At 35.5% G+C, this 25,485-nt stretch overlaps 2 protein-coding genes across 5 annotated transcripts; both read left to right on the top strand.

The window, feature by feature from the left end:
- The first annotated feature begins 671 nt into the window (after window positions 1–671).
- On the top strand, window positions 672–25,123 carry LOC143244023 (dicarboxylate carrier UCP2-like). Of its 4 annotated transcripts, none has more exons than XM_076487976.1 (6): window positions 672–1,179; window positions 6,525–6,674; window positions 15,040–15,277; window positions 16,982–17,194; window positions 21,168–21,450; window positions 23,358–25,123. In XM_076487976.1, exons 2-6 carry the CDS (start codon window positions 6,549–6,551, stop codon window positions 23,581–23,583), a joined length of 1,086 nt encoding a protein of 361 aa, XP_076344091.1. In that variant the 5' UTR covers window positions 672–1,179; window positions 6,525–6,548; the 3' UTR covers window positions 23,584–25,123. The 4 variants fall into 4 exon arrangements, with proteins under 4 accessions (XP_076344091.1, XP_076344093.1, XP_076344095.1 ...); XM_076487978.1 differs by lacking the exon at window positions 672–1,179 and adding an exon at window positions 1,333–2,198; XM_076487980.1 differs by lacking the exons at window positions 672–1,179; window positions 6,525–6,674 and adding an exon at window positions 7,124–7,321.
- Window positions 17,203–21,159, top strand: LOC143244024 (SCAN domain-containing protein 3-like). Its single transcript, XM_076487981.1, has one exon. It carries the CDS (start codon window positions 18,840–18,842, stop codon window positions 19,335–19,337), a length of 498 nt encoding a protein of 165 aa, XP_076344096.1. The 5' UTR covers window positions 17,203–18,839; the 3' UTR covers window positions 19,338–21,159.
- Window positions 25,124–25,485: the final 362 nt, after the last annotated feature.

Genomic DNA, 25,485 nt, shown 5'->3' with positions numbered 1-25,485 from the left:
GCAGATGCCGAGTCGAGTGTCCTAACCATCAGACCATACCAGGTACTTGACAAATTAGCCAGTAACGTACAGCTAAATTATTGTTATACTAATTAAATTTGAATTCGAAGACTCGACAAGTTTGAGGGATAAATACATTAGTCAAAAGCTCAGTACCTGAAAGTCCATGCATATATAAAAAATGATAATAAGTAAATAAACTTCATAATTCCCCTAGGTTTGTTGATTGGCTAAATCCAATTCTGAAACGAGGTTTTGTGATGACTCAACAGTTTTAATACCGAATTCTGAAAGTTAAAATAACGTGTTTAAATATGAAGATAAGTCAACAGTTGAAATAATAAAATTAGTCCTTAGTTATTACACGCAGTTTTTAGCTAATGATACATCCTATCAAGTTATCATTGCTCAGCACTAGCAGAAACAACGCACTAAGGGTTGTTTGGGCCCGGCACTGCCAGGTAGTAAGGGTGCTCGACTCATAATCTGCATATCGCGGGCTCGAACCTCTATCTCACAAAATTGACTCACCCTTTCGACTGAGAGGGCGTTATAATGTTATGGTCAATCCTACTATTCGTTCGTGAAAGATTAGTCAAAGAGTTGGCGGTAGGTGGTGATGATATCTGCCTTCCCTCTGACATTTCACTGCTTAGAGGCGGCTAGGGCAGATGGTCCTCGTGTAGCTTTGCGCGAAATGTAAATCAAACCCAACGTGTGAAATTTTTGTGAATTTTTGTTTGTGGTGCCATTCAACAGATGGCACAGGGGTTTTGGTTACATATATAGATATTGACATTCGCGCTACGTCCTTTATGGTAAGACTATAGATGCATTTATTTCTTGTTTAACGTTTCACTGTTAATTAAACAGATATAGTAATAAAGTAACCATGGTCGTCATTTCAAGGTTGATAGAAGCCATCTTTTCGTAAACATGGCAGAAGGCTACAGAAAAAACAAAACAAAAAAACTTTCAACACCAACATGTGGCGCGTTTTATCTTCCTCGAACCACTTCACGTAGTATAAACTCGAATTACAATTATTCCTGACTTTGAGAAGGATTGTGATTGGTCATTCATAACACGCCCCAACGATCCGTTCATCATCTTCTTCATTCATGTAAAATGTGAATTGCTTTTCGGTTAGATGATCAACTTTTAATTTTCATTAGAGAGGTAAGTTCTTTAGTCTGTTTTTTCTAAGATCGAATACAATTTATTTGTGTGGTTTAGATTACGGTAAAGAGGGTCAGTTTTCTCTAGTCTTCTACGTATGTAAATATACATACATGTGTGCGTATGTGAAAATTCCATATAGCTGGCTGGATTTTAAGCTAGGTTTAACTTGAAATGCTTGTTTCCATATCTCAGTCATTAAAGAAAATGTTGGATCTGGTCATAAGATCCAATGATTCAATGATCCATTGTCTCAAAACAAACGCGCTTCTTTCTTTTGGGTCGAGGTGTGCACTATAAAATGGCAGTTACATTTAAATTCCTCCCTCTGTTCGAGTAGGTAAAAATAATCCAAGGGTCGCTGTTTGACACTGTTGACTAGTGGTCGGTGGTGGACACTGTTGACTAGCTGTGTTCCTCTAGTCTATTAATTTAAAATTAAAGACTTAAAGCTTAAATCCCGTTGTGTGACTTCTTTGAATTATATCAACAGAAATAAACAAGTTTATTTTCTTCCCACGCGACATACAAATATTCGTTCGTGTAAGTATAAGAAGCAAAACCCATTTTCTGATTTTCACTTCTGGTTCTTTGGCGTCTTATTAAACTACGGAAAACTAGTATATACAACTTAAGTCCAAAGCATTCGAAAAATCTATATACCATCCAACTATTTCATACCTAATTTGGTCATTCCAACGCCCAGAGACCAGTTGACCTGCAAAAACAATAACTGTTTGTTTTTTAATTTCGCGTAAAGCTACACGAGGGCTATATGCACTAGCTGTCCCTAATTTAACAGCGTAAGACTAGAGGTAAGGCAGATAGTTATCACCACCGCCTACTCTTGGCCTATTCTTTTATCCACGAACGGTAGGATTGACCGTCACATTATAATGCCCCCACGGCTGAAAGGACGAGCATGTTTGGTGTGACGAGAACTCGAACCCACGACAACAACGTGCAATCAAGGTTAACACCAATGAAGATTACGAAACATTTTATCTATGCTGAAAATCGTGAGTAAAAAATATATATTTAAACCAGTATGAAATCAAACCTGTTAATTTTAGTTAATAAACTCGATAACTAATATCTATTGAGGGATAGCTTCGTATAGAATTGAAGTTTAATCAGTGTTGTTATAGTATAAACATAAACACATTAAGTGTGGTTTACACTTGAAACGTTTGTTTCCGAGCAAAGTCGCATTGAACTATCTGTTGTGTCCATCGCGAGGAACCAAACCCAGAATTTTACCATTGCAAGTCTATAAACTTACCGCTGTCTCATTAAGGGACTGTTTTTTCTTTTATCTTTGTTTTTTTTTGGGGAAGGGGGAATTCTTTCGTAACAAATATAAACTATTATGTTGTGTCACAGTGAGACTGTCCACCATTTTTAAACTGTTATTTATCATCATGTTATCACGGTTTATTGAACTTCACACACTGCTACACGGAAATCTTAGACGCTACCCGTCCTTCATTCAGAAGTTTCAGACTGCAAGAAAGGTAATTAGTCACCAGCACCCACTACTAATTTTTAGGCTGCTCTAATCGAATAGTGGCATTAACAATCACATTATAACGCTCTCGTGGCTGAAAGGGCTAATACATTCGGTGACAGGGTTCAAGCCACGTCACATGCAGATTACAGCACACAAACCTCGTGGTCGTACCAGGGTCTCCACACACCCACCAAACATATTCGTCTTGTTGTTTGGAGCAGTTGGATTTGTCTTTATTAAAACTGTTGCCTGTACCTGCTAAATTATTATGTCTCCCGTTTATGCTTATCAAACATAGTTTATACGGTAAAGTTTAATCAGCAGATGTCTTAAAACAATTTAACGTCGTATGTACTATTGCAAGATATTCTGTCAGTTTTTAGTTATAACCATTGATGTTATAAGTTACGACGTCAGTGTTTCTGACGTATCCATTTTAACTAGTTTAATGTTTTGACGCTTCAACAATGAAACTTAAAAAGAAACGACATTTAAATATATTAAATGAATACGATGAAAAAGACGCAGAGAATATCAGTAGGAGCTTCAATCTGTAATTCGAAGGGTTCATTATGCGACATGTAGGTTAAACAGTCAGGAGAGATACCCTTAAGGCTCTGATTCCTAGTTTTGACCAGAGGGAAAGTAACCGATCAGAAATACCCGCCGCCAAAGAGCTTTATCATGTTCCTTGAATCAAATGACGTAATTAACTGTCAATTTAATCTATAAAGTGCAGATAAGAATCTGAAGCATTTTAAACACATATTATGGCTTGAACATTGGACCTTTACTATACAGCTCGTAAAGAAGAAGAAGTAATATAATTATCAGTTCTATGGTAATGTAATATCAACAACAAAAAATAATTTAAGATATAGATGATAAAACATGTAGAACTAGAACTTGCATGCATAAACTATTGTGAAATCAAATGCTATTGTAAGTTTTAGTGTTTCTATAGTAGCACAGTATTCACTGTTTTATGTAGTGGCACAGTATTTACCGTTTCTATAGTAACACAGTAGCATTATTATAATTTGGAAATTTGTAATGTGCACAGTGTTGACACATATAGAAACAAATGGTCAATAAGCTAATTATTTGACGGATGAGTGGGAAATAAACGTTTTTTTTTTATTTTCAGGGTCAGAATATTAAATCCATTATATTAATTTCTAAATCAATGATAAGGAACTGTAAAACGTATTTAATTAAAGATTATAATGCGATTATTTTTCCAAGCATAAAATAAACCTGGAATGAATAGTTTCAGCAATTGTCGAAATCGCTGGCGCTACCTGTAGTCCTCGTTTTAGCAGAATAGGTCCAAAACGTACAACCTTCATTTTATTTTTTCTTTCACTCTTTATACAAACCTATCTTGCAAATACACACGTTCTGTCTTCGACAAGAAAGACAACACCACCTAGCAGATGAACTGTTTAGTATATGTAATATTTTCATTCTTTATTATTATTTATAAAAGATAATTTACGAGGACTATTTTTGCATTGTGTTACGTACTTAAGATTAGCCTAAATCTCCTAAACGAACCAATTCTAGCAATAATGGAAAACGATCGCTGACAGCAAGGGTATCCGTACGTTAACTCAATGTATTATAATCATTATAATTATAAACGATAAACTTATTAAATTCACTACACTTGTTACAACATGCTTGACGTTTAGTCCTGATTCGTATAAGTAGCTTATTTTAATTAAAAGTCACAATAATAACGTTTTATTTTTTTTACGAAAAATAACAGATTATTCAACAATTTTTTCAACCACCTTCGTATTAGGTAAATATTTTAGGCCCGGCATGGCCAGGTGAGTTAAGGCGCTCGACTCGTAATTTGAGGGTCGCAGGTTCGAATCACCGTCGCACTAAACATGCTCGCCCTTTCAGCTGTGGGGACGTTATAATGTGAAGGTCAATCCCACTATTCGTTGGTAAAAGAGTAGCCCAAAAGTTAGCGGTGGGTGGTGAAGACTAACTGCCTTCCCTCTAGTCTTACACTGCTATATTAGGGATGGCTAGCACAGATAGCCCTAGAGTAGCTTTGTGCGAAATTCAAAAACATGCAGGGCCAGGGGGTGTGAGAGTAAAGAAGCTGAATAGGTGAAAGGTCTATATATTTTTTATTAAAAAAAATTAAACATCAAGTTATAGAGGAAAATTGTAATCAAAAGTGTTTAAAACAATAATGTTTAGTGAGGAACCTAGCAAACTCAATAAATAATTCAGGTTAGAATAACAGCAACGTTTACAGTAGGCAAGTTCTGACTTTATTTGATATTTTAATAATAACCATTTGAAATATTAGGTACAAGGGCTGGACTATCCCGATGGGTTTTTCGGTTTGGAATCTTGATAACCCTAATACTTTGAATTTCAACCCCTTCTACAAGCTGAATAGTGTCATTTGGGAAAACGAATGTTTGTCGGTCCATTGCTTATCAATATAAAGAAGAAGAGAAAAAAATACGCGAGAAACAATTATATGTATAGATGTAAAGCTTGCTACAGCAACTCTTATCGAAGCATGTTAATGTCTGACTGTATGCGTTGTTAAGATTTAACAAATGATTTATTCTAATGTGAAATTTTTAAATCACAATTTTCCTGCAGTACTGTAGCATCAAAGTATTTTTAAAAACCAGTTTTTATGATATTGTTTAAGTCGTTTTACGCCAGTAAAAGTTCGTCACTTTCCTATAAAGAAAGTAGATGTGTAACGAGCTTTGTTTGAATGTTTTAATTTGAGTTTCGACTAGGTTCGTTGTGTAATTTTCTAAAAGTTTATTTACAAAGTAAATGTTTTGTTCAGTTCGGAGAATTCTGCTAACGAGTGCCAAAACTCCAGACGATTAATTGAAACGTTTGAAAGTTTGTTATAAAGTCATTCTGCTGTTAACAACCGATAAATATGAACAACTATTTAAAACCGTTGAAAGTGGGGTGATTTCTTAGTTCCAACATAACTAAGATGGTTTTTAGCTTTTAAATAATCTTTAGAAAGAGCATATCTTAATGTTGAAATATTCTGTTTTGTGTGGTTGGATAACAATGTTTTGAAACAACTTGAACCTATCGGTCCATCTTGGCTGTTCCTAAACTATTAATAAATAAAATAAAAAAGAAACACCCTAAAACAAACCCTTATCATTCATATATCTATTAAGCTTTCTTTTAAACTCACTTAAATTTGCTGCCTCCATAACATCTAAAGGTAACCCATTCCATAGGCTAACCACCCTATTTGAAAAATAAAACTGTCTTAGCTGAAGACAGCTTCTACCTTGTATAAATCTTTGTGTCTCCTAGTTCTGTAATTCTCGCTGATAAGTATGAAAAATGGTTATGTATCAACATTACCAATTCCCTTTAGAATCTTAAACACCTCAATGAGATTCCCTTAACATTTTTAAAGAGAAAATTTGAGAGATTTCAACCTCACCTCGTATGACAGCCCCTCCTCCTCCAGGCACTATTCTAATAACCCCTTTTTGAACTCTTCCCAACAACTTGATGTCTTTCCTAAGAATCCGAATTGAGTGAAATACCACAATATTACATATTTTGTCGAATTTCTATACGTTTTACTTGCATGTATACATATAAACGTGTGTGTGTGTGTAAGAATGTTATTCGGTTTGTAAGCAACTTGCCATATTATCGAACATGTTTTGTTTTTCTTCTTTAAATAGAGATAAAATGATCACATGACGATTTTTGCTTGCAGATAACATACATGTTCAATCTTATAACGTGATAATTGTGTCAAATATAACTAACACACTCGTTTCTATTCTCACTGATTTACCAGAGACCTGAGGACTGACAGCTAACAATGGTTGGTCTACCAGCTTTAGGAACAGAACCCACAATTGCTATTAAAGTCTTCAGTGCAGGTACCGCAGCTTGTATTGCTGATATCATAACTTTTCCGCTAGATGTCGCAAAAGTACGACTTCAGGTAAGAAAAGTTTTCTTCAACTCGACAAAACTAGAAATCGTATCGAATTTTTTTCAAGATGATATCTTTATTGTATTGTATACATTACGTTGTTGCTAAGAACCTCAAACTTACGCTAACTGCAAATGCATTAATATAACTGCTGTTTAAAAATATTAACATTAAACAGTCTTCATTACATAAAATATATATTTCTGATGATTCTAAACATTTGGAATGTGAGTTTGCGGATGTCTACCATAGTCTAGCTTCTCTATTTACAGTAGACAGTGTAACCGCAACTATCATGTACTAAAATACTGAGAAAATAATATATTACACCAATATTGCGGCCGATAAGAAAACTACGTTTCAGACTCGTCACAAATCGGGCGTAGTGGGACTTATAAAACGAGGATTCGTGGTTTGTTGCCACATGAATATGTTTTATACTTTGTAGCTGTACATATGCTACAATAAAAGAACGATAGTTAAGTCTAACTGGTCACAAAAGTTTCTTTAGTTAGGTATGAATTTCGCGCAAAGCTACACGAAGCCTATCTGCGCTAAACGTCCCTAATTTAAGCAGTGCAAGACTAAAGGGAAGGAAGCTAATCATCACCACCCAACGCCAACTCTTGGGCTACTCTTTTACCACGACTGAAAGGGTGAGCATGTTTGGTGTAACGGAGATTCGAATCCTCGACCTTCAAATTACGAGTCGAGCGCCTTAACCACTTGGCCACCTTCTTGTAATACGTAAAACATTTAAAATTTTTATTAACTTGCAATTTGGGTTTCAACATAGAAAATATATAAAGTAAAATGTTACGTTGTCATCACTCTAGATACGCGTAAGTACAGTGGATCAGCGATTAGTTTCCGGACTTACAATGATAAAATCCAGAGTTCGATTACCCATAATGACCAGACCAGATAGGCCATTGTGTACAACTTTGTGCTAACAAAAGCCAATACAATTCGACGTAGTTTGTAAAAAATAAACAGATGAAATATAACTTTATAGCCACGTAAATAAGTTCATACTTTATTCAAAACGAAAAGAGAGAAGGTAATATTTATTCTGTAATGATTGACGCAGATTTACTTAAAAAGCGATAGAGAACCGTGAGTCATTTGTTTATAATATTATAACTTAGTGGCTATCAAAAGCGGTTTTATCTCAGTGTCATAGCAAAACAAAATTCTGATTTATGCACTGATATGAAATAGGTGACTTTGAATACTTAGCTATATTTCATTTCCACGAATAAAGAGAATTGGGCGTGGCCTTGTGATTAGCGAATTGTACGCGTTACGTTGCCGTAAAAAATCGTTTCTAAACAAGTTAGATTATTAGCCTGGGAGGTGGGTGGAATTTAATCGTATTATTGCGCTCTGCTGCTCCCTAGAGTCTGATTTTATTACTATAGGTGGGTGAATCATACTCTTAAGTGGCTGTGATGTGTTGTGATAAGAGTTACAGTTAAATAAAGAGTAATCCAAGAGCTATGGTTAGTGCTGTGGTTGGAAAGCTGTCTTTTCTGTGGTTTCATCAGCTCAGATGAGGTACTATCAGAACAGATAATACACATGTAGCTTTGCGCGAATATCAAGGTCTAACCCATAAATGGACTTATCTTTCTATACGCTTATATCTAAGTAATTTAGTATCTCAGCTTGCATATACCAGTTGCATGAAGAAAATAATGCGTCCATTTCTTAATTTTTTTAATCTTACTGTATATGTGTGGATGTATGGATTTATAGTATAAAAGTGAGAAACAAAGTAACTTACTTGGAAATCTTCGTGAATATTCTTGCCAGCTTTATTATTAATATTAATGCTTTTATTTGTTGTTTATAATTTGCTTTCTGTCAGAAGCAATACATAATTTACATATGTTTGATTCTAGATTATCTTCGGAAAAATTATTTGTTTCGCTTGACATAACTATACAATTTTTACATTTTATTGTATTAAACAGGACAGCTCCTCCATTTCATACTCACTCATAAAGTTAATTTTTCTTTTCGCCCACTTCTGAAATCCAATAGCAAAAGAACAATGGTACCGACCCTTGACTTTCCCTTTTATATTTCCAATCTCTCTCTCTCATCGAAATTTGTAGCAGATAACCAAATATGCTGTCTCTGGCCAATTGTAGAGTTTCTAGGGTTTTTTTTCACTTAAAATTTGAATTTAAAACTGCAAATTGTTTCGAATTAGGAAAACTTTTCTCGTTTGCTTGTAGTTAAGTACAAAGTTATACAAATATCTGTGTTGTGCTCACTACGGATATCGACATTCCATTTCTACCGTTTTAAACCCACAGACTTACCGTTGAAAGGTCAACTTGTGATAGAGAACTTTTTTGTTTAATTTCCATTTAAAAAAAAAATACAGCAATCTTCACATCTGATGCAAAATATTATAAAGCTGGCTCGTTGCACACGTACATTCGTTGCATCTGTCCCAGTTTATTTAGCTTTAGCAAGAGTGTGAAACGTGCACTTATTTCTATTTCGTACACCAATAAAACAACATGAACAGTAAGCAGATAAATGTCATTAAATTAACATTTTAATGTATGTTGTACGTCTTTATTTTACGATGATATATTTCATGGGAACATTGCTTAATTGCAATGTAATCAATTTATATTTTTGGTTGGTCGCTGGAACTAATACACTGCCTTATCCTATTAAGAGAAGCTGAGACTTAGCTCGTCATTAAGACCATAACATAAATATCTAATACAGCGTTTGCTATAAACCAAATCTTCTCACCCACCTCCGAAATTCTGAAGCGAACAGCTTTTTGAAAAGTTTTTACCATAAGATTACAGTCATGCATAGTTCATGCAGAAGATTCGCTGTATTCGAATAATAAATTGATTTTCAAAATTATAAGATATGTCTTTAATTTGCTTCACAACCTTGCATTAGGGAATAAATCTTTAACTTCGGCCTCATGTTTCATTATTTAAGCCAGACATTCTCATGTTTACGACATATTTATCCCTGTCCTTCAACATAAAACAATTACCACACCACTTCATGAAAAACAGCGAGTAATGTTTGGCACTTTTATTAAATAACTTTTGTATAAATAGAAGAAATAGTTATTAGCATGCAATATGAAATAAATGATAAAAATTATTTATTACACATATTCAAGAGTAATAATAAATGCTTTAAAAAATAGAAGTAGAATATCACAGTTATGTAGCAAACTGTTGACAAAAGTTGTTCACGCATTTACACTTATCAGCTGTTTACTTCACGTGGCTGCAAGAAACACGAGCGCACACCCCTGGTGTGGCCTTGCGCAGACGGAAGTGATTGGCTAATAAAATTACAGACGCACCAATAGGAGAATAGACTGTTGCCACACCACTTGGTAAGACCTTGGGCGGCGCAACTGATATTTAACACTGTAATATTGAAATATCTAATTAACGAAGAGAATAAAGTAAACATTTATTTTGATGTGCAAAAGAAAAGAAAGCACAAACTTGCTATGTCAGTAAATCTCTTATTCTTGAATATTACATGAAGATTAATACATTTGGTTAGGGGGCCGTAAATATTAAAACCTATTTTAATAGTTAAGCCTACAAAACATACGTGTCGGGTAAGTTTTTGTTTTTTTTTAAAGCCTGCTGTTTCTCCAAGTGTAAAATGATATTTTGTTCCCTAAGAGAACAAAGTATACCGTAAAATAATTTAGGGTTGGTGGTAGTAAAACAGAGTCAATCAGAAAAGTGGAACAACACATTATTTTTATTCTAAAAAGTTGTATTTTAGAATATATTTATGTGCTAAATTGTTTTGTTTGTTTGTTTTGGAATTTCGCACAAAGCTACTCGAGGGCTATCTGTGCTCGCCGTCCCTAATTTTGTAGTGTAAGACTAGAGGGATGTCAGCTAGTCATCACCACCCAGCGTCAACTCTTGGGCTACTCTTTTACCAACGAAAAGTGGGATTGACCGTCACATTTTTAACGCCCCCACGGCTGGAAGGGCGAGCATGTTTAGCGCGACGCGGGCGCGAACCAGCGACCCTCGGATTACGAGCCGCGCGCCTTACGCGCTTGGCCATACCGGGCCTATTTGCTAAATGTCACGCACTGACGACTTTGTCAAGAATAATAAGCTAATTTTAACTTTCTACAACTGACTGAAGAAAATTAAACACAAGTGCAAAGAAAACAAAATTCTCCTCTCACCAAAGGGATATTTTCTTATCAGTTACCCTTGTGGAACAGCGATAGGCTTAAAAACTTACAACGTTCGAATCCGGGGTTCGATTCCCAGCGGGGAACACAGCAGATAACTCACTGCGGCTTTGTTCTATAAAACAAATAAACTCGCCGAGAATTAGAAATATTTTCTCATTGCATCAGATACTCTGGAACGTTGTAAGCACTGCTATTTTTATATCTTAGGATATACGTATATATTATATCCAAATATGTGTGTGTATTTCTTACACTAAAGCCACAGTGTACTATCTGCTGCGTCACCGAGGGGAATCGAACCGCTGGTTTTAGCATTGTAACTTTGTAGACTCACCGTTATCTCACTGAGGTAATTTTTTCTCTAAGCCTATTCTTATAAATATGTAAGCTATAACGCAACCTATTCCACATTTCACAATAATTTAAAACTCAACTTCGATAGAACTTACATCATGCGTCTCTCTGTGGGTTTTTAATCTAAGTGGACTAAACGAGGTCATATTAACAAAAAGGATAACGCTTCTTTATGTCTTCACTGATGTAATATTTCTACCTTAACATTTTTACACGTTCATTGATGTTGCATTCCCATCTCATAGCTTCTTGATGCCCACAGTGATATCATAATTCTAGCTCAATACTTCTTTACCTCTTCATTGATGTCTTATTTCTTTGTCATGCACTAAAACCCCCTCTTTGTGTCTTACTTGAATTTTCTTTTGTTCTTCTATTACTGCGTTCTTTATGACCAAAGATATAAAAGCTAACGAAAATTACGAATAACTTGCCATTTTTATTATATAATAAAACAAAACAAAACAAAACAAAACAAAAATTTTAATAATTACCCTCAGAGAGAAGTCCTGGTGGCTCAGCGGTAAATAAGAAGGCTTTTAACCCTAAAATCCGCTTATTTGTGGTGGGAAGAACAGAGAAAATCCCCTGTGTAGCTTTGGGCCTAATAAAAAAACATCATCATAACATTTACAATTTTTGTCTGTTACAGTTGTTATCACTGTTTTCAGATCCAACGAGTATCATTTCTTTTAATGCAACCTTCTTTGTTTTTCTCAAACTCCTGGTTTTTAAATTTTTAATGATAACATGTTTTTTGTTTTTTAAATGATTTATCTAATTAGTAAAGTGTCGTGATTCGCTAAGCTTAGATCTTGAAAACAAAGTTGTGAACTAATTTCATTCGCTTTGCCTAGCGCTTGGAAACAAAGTTAGTTTTATTTGTAATCCGATACGTAGTACTTTTACATTTAAAATTATTGCATTCTCAAATATCATTTTGATTCCCCTCCCCTGACCTCTAATCCCTGAGTGAAAGATCAGACAAGCATAAGTAAATGCAACTTTCGCGGAACTTTTTTCTTGTTTTGATACAAAAAGGCAATTTCAGATATTTAAAATTACACTTACCTAAACACAGTGAGACCTGTCATTCTGTGAACATGAAACGAAATGTGTAGAAAAGAACTGTTCAAAATATAATCAGACAAATTACTTTAAAGAAGTTAAAGCAAGCAACTACACATAAAAATTGTGTTGTTGTATTTTTATTAAACATAAACTACGTAATTGGATTCCTACCCAAGTCCATCATGGAGAATCGAATCCTTGATTGGACCTATGTAAATGCGTTCACTTAACCGCTGACCTAATGTGGAAGTACCTAAAATTGCATATGATTAAGTATTAGAAAAGTAATTTATATATACACACTGAGAAATAAGATAACTCCTACAATTGTATATGTACAATGTCAAATAGTTATAAAACTAAGTATCAAATATAAATCTCGCTAAAATAAATGTGGTTTATACTACATTTTGAATGAATGCCACATCAAGTACAAGTTATATTAAACTACCCCTAAACAACAACAAATAAATAAATAAAACTAAAATACTCCCTCTCGTGAAAAATAAGTAATTCATATTCTTACAGATGATCGACAGCCCCATCCCAGTTGGTTCAGCGGTAAGTCAGAGGGCTTTTCACGGTGTCATTTGGTTTCGATATTCGCAGTGGGCACAGATCAGATAGCTCATTGTGTATCTTCGTGCTTACCAGCAATCAAGGGAACATAAACGACAATTTTTCATTTATTCATTGAGCTCTGTGGGTGCTGATTAATGATTAAATAAACATTAACGACCACAAAACCAAAGGATAAGAAAACATTACTACTATAACTATACGACTTCGAAACATACGGATATAAAAGTTGATGTACAAAAACATGTTTCATCTGCGGGCGAAGAAAATTCCATTAATACTAGGCCCGGCATGGCCAAGCGTGTTAAGGCGTGCGACTCGTAATCTGAGGGTCGCGGGTTCGCATCCCCGTCGCGCCAAACATGCTCGCCCTTTCAGCCGTGGGGGCGTTATAATGTGACGGTCAATCCCACTATTCGTTGGTAAAAGAGTAGTCCAAGAGTTGGTGGTGGGTGGTGATGACTAGCTGCCTTCCCTCTAGTCTTACACTGCTAAATTAGGGACGGCTAGCACAGATAGCCCTCGAGTAGCTTTGTGCGAAATTCAAAAACAAACTTTCCATTAATGCTGACGTAAGTTCATTTGTGTTTCAGTTTTCTTTTCTAATGTATATTTAGGGCGCCTTTATTTCAATGTTTGTTTTTAGCTTTCTCTAAAATCGGTGTTTTAGGAATTTTCGCTTATGATACCATTATGAGTATACTAAAGAATCGTATATTCTCTGTACACTAATTTCACTTATAGGAGTGAAAAAAAAAGAGGATCTAAACTCAATTCTAATTATGTGAAAGCTTTGTACAGGTAGTTAATATACTGAAACAAACCACTGACGCACGAAACGTATCACTTTTTTTTTTCCCGAGTAACATTTCAAGATAACGTGGTCCTCAAAGTAGCTAGGGTGTGTGTTTTATTGCAGCAAAGCCACATCAGGTTATTTGCTGTGTTCACCAAATGGTTTGTTTGTTTGTTTGTTTTGAATTTCGCGCAAAGCTACACGAGGGCTATCTGCGTTAGCCGTCTCTAATTTAGTAATGTAAGACAAGTGGGAAGGTAGCTAGTCATCACCACTCGCCGCCAACTCTTGGGTTACTCTTTTACTAACGAATAGTGGGATTGACCGTAACATTATAACGCCCCACGACTGAAAACCCAAGCATATATGATGTGACGGAGATTCGAATCCACGATCCTCAGATTATGAATCGACTGCCTTAACGATCTGGCCATACGGGATCTCGCCAAGTGGAATCAAAACCCTGATTTTAGTGTTGTAAATCCAAAGATTTGCCGTTATTCCAACCTGTACGTTTAGCATTTCCAGTATTTATTGGAAAGCCCCCCAATGGTTCAGCGGTATGCCTGCGGACTTATAATGCTGAAAACCGGGTTTCGATACCCCTGGTGGGCAGAGCACAGATAGCCCATTGTGTAGCTTTGTGCTTAATTCAAAGCAACAACAATTTTTGGAAAAAGAAAGTCGATTTTAATTATTATTTTTTCTATCGGGTGTTTTATCGACTAAAACCGAAAATCAGAAACTATTTGAAACCTTGACATTTCTTGTTAAGCCATAATGCAAAAATACTAATAAAACACGCTAAAGATAACTGGAAAGCTTTTACTTCCTAAAACTTTTGTTTTTCTATAAAGACGAGTGTATAAACATGAAAAAAGCTTTAATAATTGTTGTTGTTTTTTGTGTGTGATTAGTTCCAACGTTCCCAGGAAGTAAAGGGTTAACTTTTTTTTTAAATTTCGCATAAAGCTACATGAGTACTAACAACGCTAGCCATCCCAATTTAGCCGTCATATACTAGAAGGAAGGCAGTTAGTCAACACTACCCACCCTCTTGGTCTACTCTTTTACCAACGAATAGTAAGATTGACTGTCACATTATAACGGTCGAACCTGCTACCGCCATCAGATTATGAGCTAAGTGCCTTAACCACCAGGCCAGACCAGGCCATAAAATTAACTAACATAGATACACAAGGGAATGTTTAAAGTAAACGTGAGGTAATGTTGGGGCGTTAATTAAAACTTACGACTCTGTAACTTTATAAATGCAATTAACCTCTAATAATTATTGCTATTTTACATAAATCAATTTCAGTGATAAATTACTCTTATTTCAGATCCAGGGAGAGTCTACTGTTTCTCAAACAATTACACAAGTCAGCCAAGCCCTGAACAACCCAACTACTCCACGGTATAAAGGAATGTTTGGTACACTCCTCACTATCGCTAAACAAGAAGGACCGAAGAGTCTCTACAATGGCCTTTGTGCAGGGCTCCAACGACAGATGGCGTTTGCATCAGTTCGTATCGGATTTTATGATTCCGTAAGGTCCTTCTACCATCAAAAATTATCAGGTGAGTATATACGGACCAGTTTGTGACGCAAAATATGTCTTCTGACAAAAGAATTTTGCACGTATTCTATGGCAAACGGCGTTTCACCGGTCCTTAAGGATAAAAGAGGATGTTCTACCATGTTTGTTTTGTTTTTAAGCGATAAGCTACGCAATGGGTTGTCAATGTTGTGTCATTTGTGAGTATTAAATCCAGGTTATTATCATTATAAGTCCTCATTTCTGTTGTAAAATCACCACGGAGCATAACTAAGACTATATAACAAAGAACTGACATTGTTGTTTACATGGAATAAAGCTACAGAAACGTTACTATGGAAAACTGTCAATTAACTTTTAAACCAATTTTCTCGCGAGGAGGCAGAAAACACCCTTGTTTTAACTAGTCACACTATAATACAGTAGAGTGTTGCCTATCATTCAGTAAACACTAAAATTACGTCACATTATAGACTCCTAACGTTGCAATTTGTACTGTCGTAACGTCAGTAAACAGACTATAACAGAACATGACATGTGAACTTTCAAAGCAGGATATTAAAATATCTGTTATTCTTAAATTTGGTTTTATTTACTGTTTTTGAATGTGTTTGAAATTAAGGACAAAGCTAAACAGCGTGTTGCTCGTGCTCTGTCCACCACGGGTATCGATGTAATGGATTTTATGCGGAGCTCGAACAATATCTGCATCGATTTCTAAGGTTCTGGGGGACGTTCTACCACGATAAATGATAAGTTAATTAATTATTTATTGATCAATTAGCATTACAATGTATGCTTTTGACTAAATTGTTTATACAACAGATTATGTCCAAGTCCTAACCCTGCATCAGTCAACATCGACTTTTACAAATTCGTCAAGTAATTCGTGATCAGTTTGCGTTCTAAGATTCTGGAACGCACGTCACGTCTTTTATTCACATGCATTATTTGGTTTGTTCTCTATATTACGAGTTAAGTGGATTTTTGATTTGCTCTGAATTTCGCGCAAAGCTACACGAAGGTTATCTGCGCTAGCCGTGTAAGACTAGAGGGAAGGCAGCTAGTTATCACCACCCACCGCCAACTCGTGGGCTACTTTTTTTTTTACCAACGAATAGTGGGATTGACCGTCATATTATAACGCCCCCACGGCTGAAAGGACGAGCATGTTTGGTGTGACGGGGATTCGAACCCGCGACCCTCGGATTACGACTTGAGTCCCTTAACCACCTGGCCATGCCGGACCGCGAGTTAAGTGAATGTCCATGACCCTCTTTAATATTAACTCTACACGTCCACCGGTGGTGCAGCGGAATATTTGAGAATTATAGTGCTAAAAATCGGTATGGTAATCATAGTGGGAAGAGCACAGATAGCACACGGTATACCTCTGTGTTTAACAGCAACCAAAACTTTTCACACTTTAATTTGTTACTAAATCTCCATGGTCAGATGTTCGAGTCGTAATGCTATTTTTTATTCTTGATTATGCATCTAATTTAATTATTTAAATCACTAACCACTATTTTGGCGGGTTCGAATTCCCCGTCACACCAAACAATGAATTGTGGGATTGACCTAACATTATAACGCCCCCAAGGCTGAAAGAGCGAGCATGTTTAGAATGATGGGGATTTGAAATATTATTTAGATATTGCCTATAGTGAAAACATTAATAACACTATCGCTAATATTATTAATAGATATATTTTAAATTCTTCAGGTTCAAATAAACAGTCTTCCTCTCCTGGTGTCATTGTCCGTATTCTCGCTGGGATTACCACAGGAGGAATGGCTGTTGTATGTGCTCAACCAACGGATGTGGTGAAGGTGAGGATGCAGGCCCAGATCACAGGTACCCCTAAAAGATACACAGGAACAATACAGGCCTATCGGCTGATTGGACAACAGGAGGGAGTCAAAGGCCTATGGAAAGGTAAAAAACATATATTACTGGAATTTGTGACCTAAGAATTAAACACATAAAATACGTTTAGGTAAAAGGATTAGGATATTTCTACCCTGATAAAAATTCATGTTAAAAATGTGACAGTTAGAGCTGCTAGTGAGTGTGTTTGTTTGTGTTTTATCTTATAGCAAAGCCACATCGGGCTATCTGCTGAGCCCACCGAGGGGAACTGAACCCCTGATTTTAGCGTTGTAAATCCGGAGACATACCGTTGTACTTACGGGGGGCCTGTTGGTGAGTGTTACTTCAACGAGTACAGATAATTTAAAATAGTTATTGGGCCTCAGCTACAAAGCAGATCATGTGACAACTAGAGCAAGATTAAGTTCTGATAAAGATAGTTTCGACGTCCGCCTGTCTCTCTCTCTCTCTTAATGAATAAGTGAAATAAAAGCTAACATTATAAACCTTCTTTTACAAATAGAAGTGTTTGGTCCGCTAGGTAAATTTCGAAATATTTTTAGCCGAATAAAGTAGCCACAGAGATCACAAAGTTTGTTCAGTAGTGTTGGTGGATAAATGAAATTGTGAAATGGAAATATATGTACCTAAGTTAGTTAATTTTAACACATTTTTTATTTACTAGCTGGAGTACCCGTTTCATGGACGAAAGTAATATGATTTTATAATTAATGAAAGGTTGTTTTAGGACATAAAAAGTTGCTTCTTTTATTTGTAATTGTTAAAAAACCTGCAAAACACAAAATGTGAAACCGTAAATTTACATGTATCTTTACATGGACACAATAAACCTCCATGTCAAGTTTGGTAAAGATCCATCAACAGGGGACGAAGTAGTGGTAATAAAATGCAAAAATGAACATATAAACCAAAACTGGAAATTTGTATGTTTCCTCTGTGGACCTAATGAGCCTCCATAGCAGTTTCGGTGAAGATCCATCCACAACCTGCAAAGCAGTTACATGGAGAGACAACAGATAGTACTATTTTATTTATATATGTAACATACAACAGACAGTAGTATTATATTTATATAGTTAACATACAACAGATAGTACTATTATATTTATATAGATAATATAAAACAGATAGTATTATTAATTTTATATAGATTGTGAAGAGTTGAAATAAAAGATGAGCTATTTTTAGAAATGTATAAGATTAGTTCACTAGATAAGAATCAAGCATTAAATACAAACAAGAAGACATTACAGTTCATAAAGTAAGCAAATAAAAATAGTTAAACCCAAACTGGGCGCCGCGAGATATTTCACATTTTTAAGGGTAACACAGCAATATCGACATCTGTCGGACACCGCGCGAACTATTTTCTCGAGGTAATTCACAGTTTTAACATTAGATTGCGCTACATTCCTTTCAATAACGTTCTCGAATGTTTGGGATATGTTTTTGTTTACTTGTACTTTCGGCCACGCCAGTAACTTCTCGAAATTTCTCATTTGTTAGATTTTGTATATAAATACCTGTTGACTCTCCGGGTCCGTCAGTAATGGGATATAACTGAAGGGTGTTGGGATCAAGTGTCTGCGAGGTCTGGCAAAGTTCAGTGAATTATTTTGTTGGTTTCTAGTCCTTGTACATAAAAAGGGAAAGATTTTTGAACATAAATAAGAAGTATGAGAGTGAAGAAATGGATGGCAAACCACAGACCAATAGCAAAGTTGTGAAGAATTGGAAATATCGGAAATATGACGATAGTTATCTAGATTTAGGTTTTACTTCGGTAGATGTCAGTCATGAAGAGTGTCCGCAGTGTGTATTATATCTAAAAGCTTTGGCTCCAGAGTGCATGCTTCTAAGTAAACTAAAACGCCACTTAGAGACCAATAATCCTAACAAGGCTAGTAAACCCCGTGATTATTTTATCAGAAAGTTAAAAGGATTGAAAGAACAAAAAGGTACATTTTTGAAACAAGAATCAATACCAACCAATGCTTCGCCAGCATCCTACCAGGTGGCAGATAGAGTCGCAAAATGTAAAAAGCCTCACACCATCGCAGAAGAACTGATTTTACCAGCAGCAGTGGATATGGTGAATATTATGGTGGGTGAATTTGTGGGACGACTACTTTCAAAGGTGCCTTTATCCAATAGTACTATCAGCCGTAAAATCCAACACATTTCTTAAGACCTCAATGATTAGCTAATTGAAAATTGAAAAGAAAGGAATTCGGGTTAAAGCTAGATGAGGCCACGGATAGTAACAAGAATACTCATTTGATTTGCTACACACGGTTCGTGGATGGTGACAAAATTGTAGAAGACCTTCGCTTTTGTAAAAGTAGCACTGTAGGTACAAAGGCTCAAGACTTCTTTGAGATCTTTGGCACTTTTATGTATGAAAACAGCTTACACTGGACTAAGTGTGTTGGCGTCTGTACCGATGGTGGTCGATCTCCATCTGGCTGTTATGGAGGATTGCAGACACTCATACAAAGCAAAGCTCTTGATGCACTGTGGACCCAACACATAACCCACAGGAAAGCCCTTGCATCAAAGCACTTGAGTCTTGCACTGAACCTCGTCATGGAAAGTGTGTTGAAAGTGGTGACCTTTATAAAAACTCAGCCACAGAAGGCGAGGTTTTTAAAACTGTAAGAGAATATGGGATCTGGGAACACATCTTTGTTGTACTACTGTAGCTCGTGATGGCTCTCCCGTGGGAATGTGCTGTTCTATGTGTTCGAATTACGACAGAAACTCTACTCTTATCTCGAAGAAGAAGAACACAAATGTGCTAAAAACTTCTTGGATACTGATTTTTTTGTCAAAATTAGCACACCAGTGTGATCTCTTCGAAACACTTAATGTGTTGAATCTTTCTCCACAGGAAGGCAACACGCAGAGAAGGTTTCAGCCTTCAGAAAAAAAAGTTACTGCTATGGAGAAAAAAAAAGAATGAAGATGGTGGGAAAGACTGTTTCCTCCTGTTGCAGTAGTTTGTTACACCCAATGAAGTCGATTTCACCCACGAACTAAAATTTGTTTTTGAAGAGCATCTAACACAACTCAGTGACTGATTTGAAAATTACTTTTTCAGAAAATATGGAGAAGTTTGCATAGATCCAAAACTATTGAAGGCAAAGGCCCGATCTGAATTTATCTCTGCAAAAGAAGAAAATTTTATTGAGCTGTCTTGTGACAAGACTTTAAAAACAAAATTTGAGAGAATGGAACTAACTGAGTTTTGGATATCAGTAAAAGATGAATATTCACTATTAAGTGCTAAAGCTCAGCGAATCGTAATTCCTTTTGCGGCGTCATATCTCTGCGAAGCTGGGTTTTCAGCGGTTGCTGTGATAAAAAGCAAGTACCGCGTGAAAATTAATGTGGAACAGGAAATGAAGGTGGCGATGTCTAATCTGATTTCAATGTTTAAGCTGTGTCCAACAGGCTTAGTTATCCGATTAGTAATTGTGTTTTTTAATTGAAATAAAAATATTGTTTTTAATTTCAATTTACATGTATTATTCTTTCAAACGGCGATTAAGTTGTTAGCACATAAATACTTATTAAGTATTAAATTGTTTGGACCTAACAACTTAATAAACGGAACTGTTAGGTTTTTCTTTTTGCCTTCTTGCGCCATAAAAAAATTGCTGAGACACAAAGGGTGTCGTGAACCGAGAAAGTTTGGGAGCTTTGAGTTAAACTATTTATAATGTTATACTTGTGTTCTAAGGCAATGCTGCATTTCTTATTACAAAATGAAGTAATTTCATTCCCTTGTTAGTTTTAATGAAATATCCTAACAAGATGAGTCTATAACGTACTTGTTCCGTACTATTATGATATTTGCTTATCTTGGTTACATAAAAACGGGATCTCTAATATCTTTATTATAAATGTCAGAAATAAAGACAGTAGCACAAACAATATGACACTAAATTTCATAACATCACTAGTTATGGCTTTTACATGGTTTTACTCATATTAACGATTTTTTTTTCCTCATTAGGAACGTTACCAAACGTCACTAGGAATGCTATAGTGAATGCTTCGGAACTAGTGGCTTATGACTTGATCAAAGAAGCCATTCTGCGCCACGAGTTGATGTCAGATAATCCTCCGTGCCATTTCATGTCTGCTTTCGGCGCGGGCTTCTGCGCCACTGTTGTGGCATCGCCAGTAGATGTCGTCAAAACCCGTTACATGAACTCCTATAAGGGGCAGTACACGGGAGCTGTGGATTGCGCAATCAAAATGGCAAAGGAAGGGGGCCCTATGGCGTTTTATAAAGGGTAAGCTAACATATTGCCGATGAGATGTTTCATATACTCGTTACTTCATAATATCACCGAATGAACCAATGGGACATCTAAGCATAATCTAACTTAAAAGAACGGTTTAATGCATCTTTTGTTTTTAAGAGAAATAATGGACAGGGATATAAGTTCATCATACATGCCTGTTAAGCTGTCACTTATTAATCTGATGTAATATATATATTTGATTTACTTTTAATCACAGATAATATGACATATGGTCTGAAATAAGAGTGGACAAAATTCTTGATTATCTTACATATGTTGTATAAGTTTTTGGCGCGCTATAATTTGTACATTCTTAAAATCACTAATGTAGTTTCCTTTTTTTGTCACTGTTACTACTTGATTGATCCACTTTGGGACAAAAGCAAAGATAAAGAGTTAACTTTCTGGTCCGATTCGTCACTTCTTCTTAACGATAAGCCAAGTTAATTTAAGTAAAAGTAAATATTGTATTGGCACGATTATAAGGTGATGTTGTTTTTTTATTAATGATTAGGCTGTAAAATTTATGGTCGCCTTATAATCATGGCTGACCACAGGCCCTTTGTCTCTACTACTGAATATTCAGAAAACATAGGTTTAGGCATGTGCGCCAGATGTTCGCTTAAAGCCATCACTAATTTTTGCAACTAAACTACCTGCAGGCTGTTCAATTATAGTACTAATTTTGTGGATCTAAAAGGAAAAAAAAAAGGCCGTTGTGACTCTCATTTCTTACTTTTCTATGATATGTGAAACTGAGGGTTGCCTTATATTTGAGATCGTCTTATAATCGAGACAATACGATAATATTAATAACAAACAATTTAGTGTTAAATAAAGTGTCCTATGTCAGTAAAAAATCATATACCTAGTTCTAATGTGCAATCACTTAAATCAAAATGATAAAAGACGCAGTTACACGAAACAGTTGTTATGAATAGCGTCCGTGGTGGCCTGGCATGGCCTAGCGCGTAAGGCGTGCGACTCCTAATCCGAGGGTCGCGGGTTCGCGCCCGAGTCGCGCCAAACATGCTCGCCCTCCCAGCCGTGGGGGCGTTATAATGTTACGATCAATCCCACTATTCGTTGGTAAAAGAGTAGCCCAAGAGTTGGCGGTGGGTGGTGATGACTAGCTGCCTTCCCTCTAGTCTTACACTGCTAAATTAGGGACGGCTAGCACAGATAGCCCTCGAGTAGCTTTGTGCGAAATTCCAAAACAAACAAACAAACAAAAGCGTCCGTGGTATCGCAACTCTCGCTAGTTTACCTCTTTAAAAGTTTGTTACTTCTTTTATGATTAATTTCACCAGTAAATATACAATCACTCATATTACCTGAAGTTTTAGTTGAAAGAGTGGATAAATTTTAAACACTATATAAAAACCTTCACCTGTTAAACTTGTGTATATAACATTCCGTAAAACGAGGCTGAAACTTACCTCGTTGTATTAACTTTACATGTAATCACGCAAGATGGGCATCCTGAACAGTTTCTCCTCCCAAAACTTTCAATTCATATAAACCGACCGCTGCTAAAATGTGGTCTGCACCTTGTGACCATAATTGCGTTATAAGAGTAATAGTCAAGACTCACTATTAGGCCAGACATAAGTTGCCTAAGAGTTAAAGGTGGTCGCTATCGACTGTTTGTTTTCCCTCTCATCTATTAACTCAAAGTTAGAGATAACTGTGCAAGAATAACCCTTCGTGTTGTTTTGTGGGAAACTTCTGAAAAAAATAGACTCTGCTCCCGATTTTTAGCTAGCTATATCATGAACAGAAATATTTAACTTGAATCTTTTCTCTCTCTTCTTTCCTTGAAAAATTTCGTATTGTACTATCTTTCTATATCCATCCATACCTCACTACTAACTATTACATTTTCTTTATAATAGTTTCATGCCGTCCTTCATCCGTCTGGGATCCTGGAATATCTGTATGTTTGTTACGTTTGAGCAGCTGAAACGACTCTTTGTGGCTGTAGGAGAGGGCCAATTACTGTCAGGCTCTATTCCTTCTCCTGGCTATGCCCCCATTTTCCAGTTCCTAGTGGAACCGCCCTCATCTCCTGCCAAAGTCGACAACTTCTACAAAAAACGCATGAATCAGTGGGACATCTAAGCCTAATCTGACCGAAAAGAACGGTTTAATGCGTCTTTTGTTTTTAAAGGAAAGAATGGATAGGGATATAAATACGTCATATATGCCTGTTAAGCCGTCACGTATTATTCTGATGTAATAAAACTACTTGATTTACTTTTTAATCACAGATAATACGGTGATGGTCTGAGCTGGTGTTAGTTATGTGGTTTAGCATTTAAAAGTAATTCGACCAGTTCAGTTATTCGATGACGAAGATGAAAAGTGTTTATTATTTTTACAAGTAAGAAAACAGCTACATAATCGAAGCATGCGCAGAACTTTGATACACTTTAGGCCAACGCTGTAAAATTTCAAACTGTGTTTTCACGAAATTGTACCAACACATTTTTGATAAAAAAGTAGGCACGAAACCGGTTGAAAAGTAAAATAATCTGTTTGACGAACCAAAATTTCTCGATGGAATGAGTGGAAAATATAGTTGAAATGTATTTTTTGTTTGCATGCATCTTTCATATAAAATAAATACATCAAAAAGAAAGTTTAATAACATTTGTATTATATGAGATAACAAAAAGATTCAAAATCGAGTCTTCTAAAGTCCAATAAGTTTAAGTTTAACTAATAATCTTATAAATGTATTTATCTTTAGTTACAACCTATGTAATTATACATTTACGTTCTGAAAACGCAGTAAAAGGGATGGATACGAAGTCTCGATTCCTCAAGACCTTTAGTTTATTATTGTAGATTTTTATTTTCAAATGGCTTAAATCGAGGAAACACTTTAAGAGTTGTATTTTACTCAAAAACAAGGCCAGTTTTGAAATCTGAAATGAAACACGTTCAAAAAAATAATGATAAATAATTTAAGAAATAGAAATAATAATTAACTGAAAACAAACTTACATGTCTTCATAATGTATCTTATTTTAAATTTTGTTGTTATCTCAAAAAGATAAGTCATTCAACTGTCTTTTTGGTATATTCATTTTGAGACACCCTGTGTTTCGTTATCTGTTGAAAATTCAAAGTCTGGCAAAAGAATTGCTTGTTAAGCATATTTTACTTCTAAAATCTTAAAGTGACATTGTGATGGCCAGAAAATAAACAGTATTGACGCAACACTTCATTTCGGTGTTATCACAATATTATTACTCAAAATTATCCAGATTTTATTGTGCTAAGCAACGATACACTGAAAAATCATTATGTACTTACTAGCATGTAAGGGTTAGCTTCTTTAAGGTGAATACTGTTAAGGGAAACGTATATCGAACAAAAACAACGTATTTTGTGTAAAAAATGCTGCTATTCGTAACAAGATTTTGCAAAAATCACTTACATTGAAACATGGCATTTTAACACCTTTAAGTTTTGGTTTCGTTCTATCTGAATCTAAACATTTAAAAGGTCATAGAAGGTTCGGCCGTTTGGCTCGCTGAACGTATGATGAATGTTGTGTATAAACTGTTTATAATTGTGTGAATGTAATATATATATATATTCGATTTCAATTGTCAATGTTCATGAAATAAAGTAAATTTTACACGTGAAAAAATCTGGTAGTCCTGTTTTATTGTGTGAATAAAAGCAAATACGAAAAGCTTAGTTGGACATTTTTTTTTAAGTACAAAAGTACAGAATAATTCTTATAACCATACGTTAAAAGTTCTTATCAAATATTATTTGAATTTTAATCAAGTATTTTTATCTTATCAAGTACCCTTATTGAAATAATGAGTTCAAAACACTTAATGCCTAACGCATTTTACCTGGAACTATGTTTTCACCTGAATGGAGAAAAAAAAGGCTTCTTAAAATTCGATAACTACTTAAGATTATTAGTTTTGTAATTAATATTGTACTAAGGACATCTTTTATTGCTGTAAATAAAACTATATAGTCAAAGACAATATCGCT

The sequence above is a fragment of the Tachypleus tridentatus genome, chromosome 2 (assembly GCF_004210375.1).
Source record: "Tachypleus tridentatus isolate NWPU-2018 chromosome 2, ASM421037v1, whole genome shotgun sequence".
Lineage (NCBI taxonomy): Eukaryota > Metazoa > Arthropoda > Merostomata > Xiphosura > Limulidae > Tachypleus > Tachypleus tridentatus.
The sequence above is the reverse complement of the archived record's forward strand: the minus strand, read 5'-3'. Positions and strand labels throughout refer to the sequence as shown.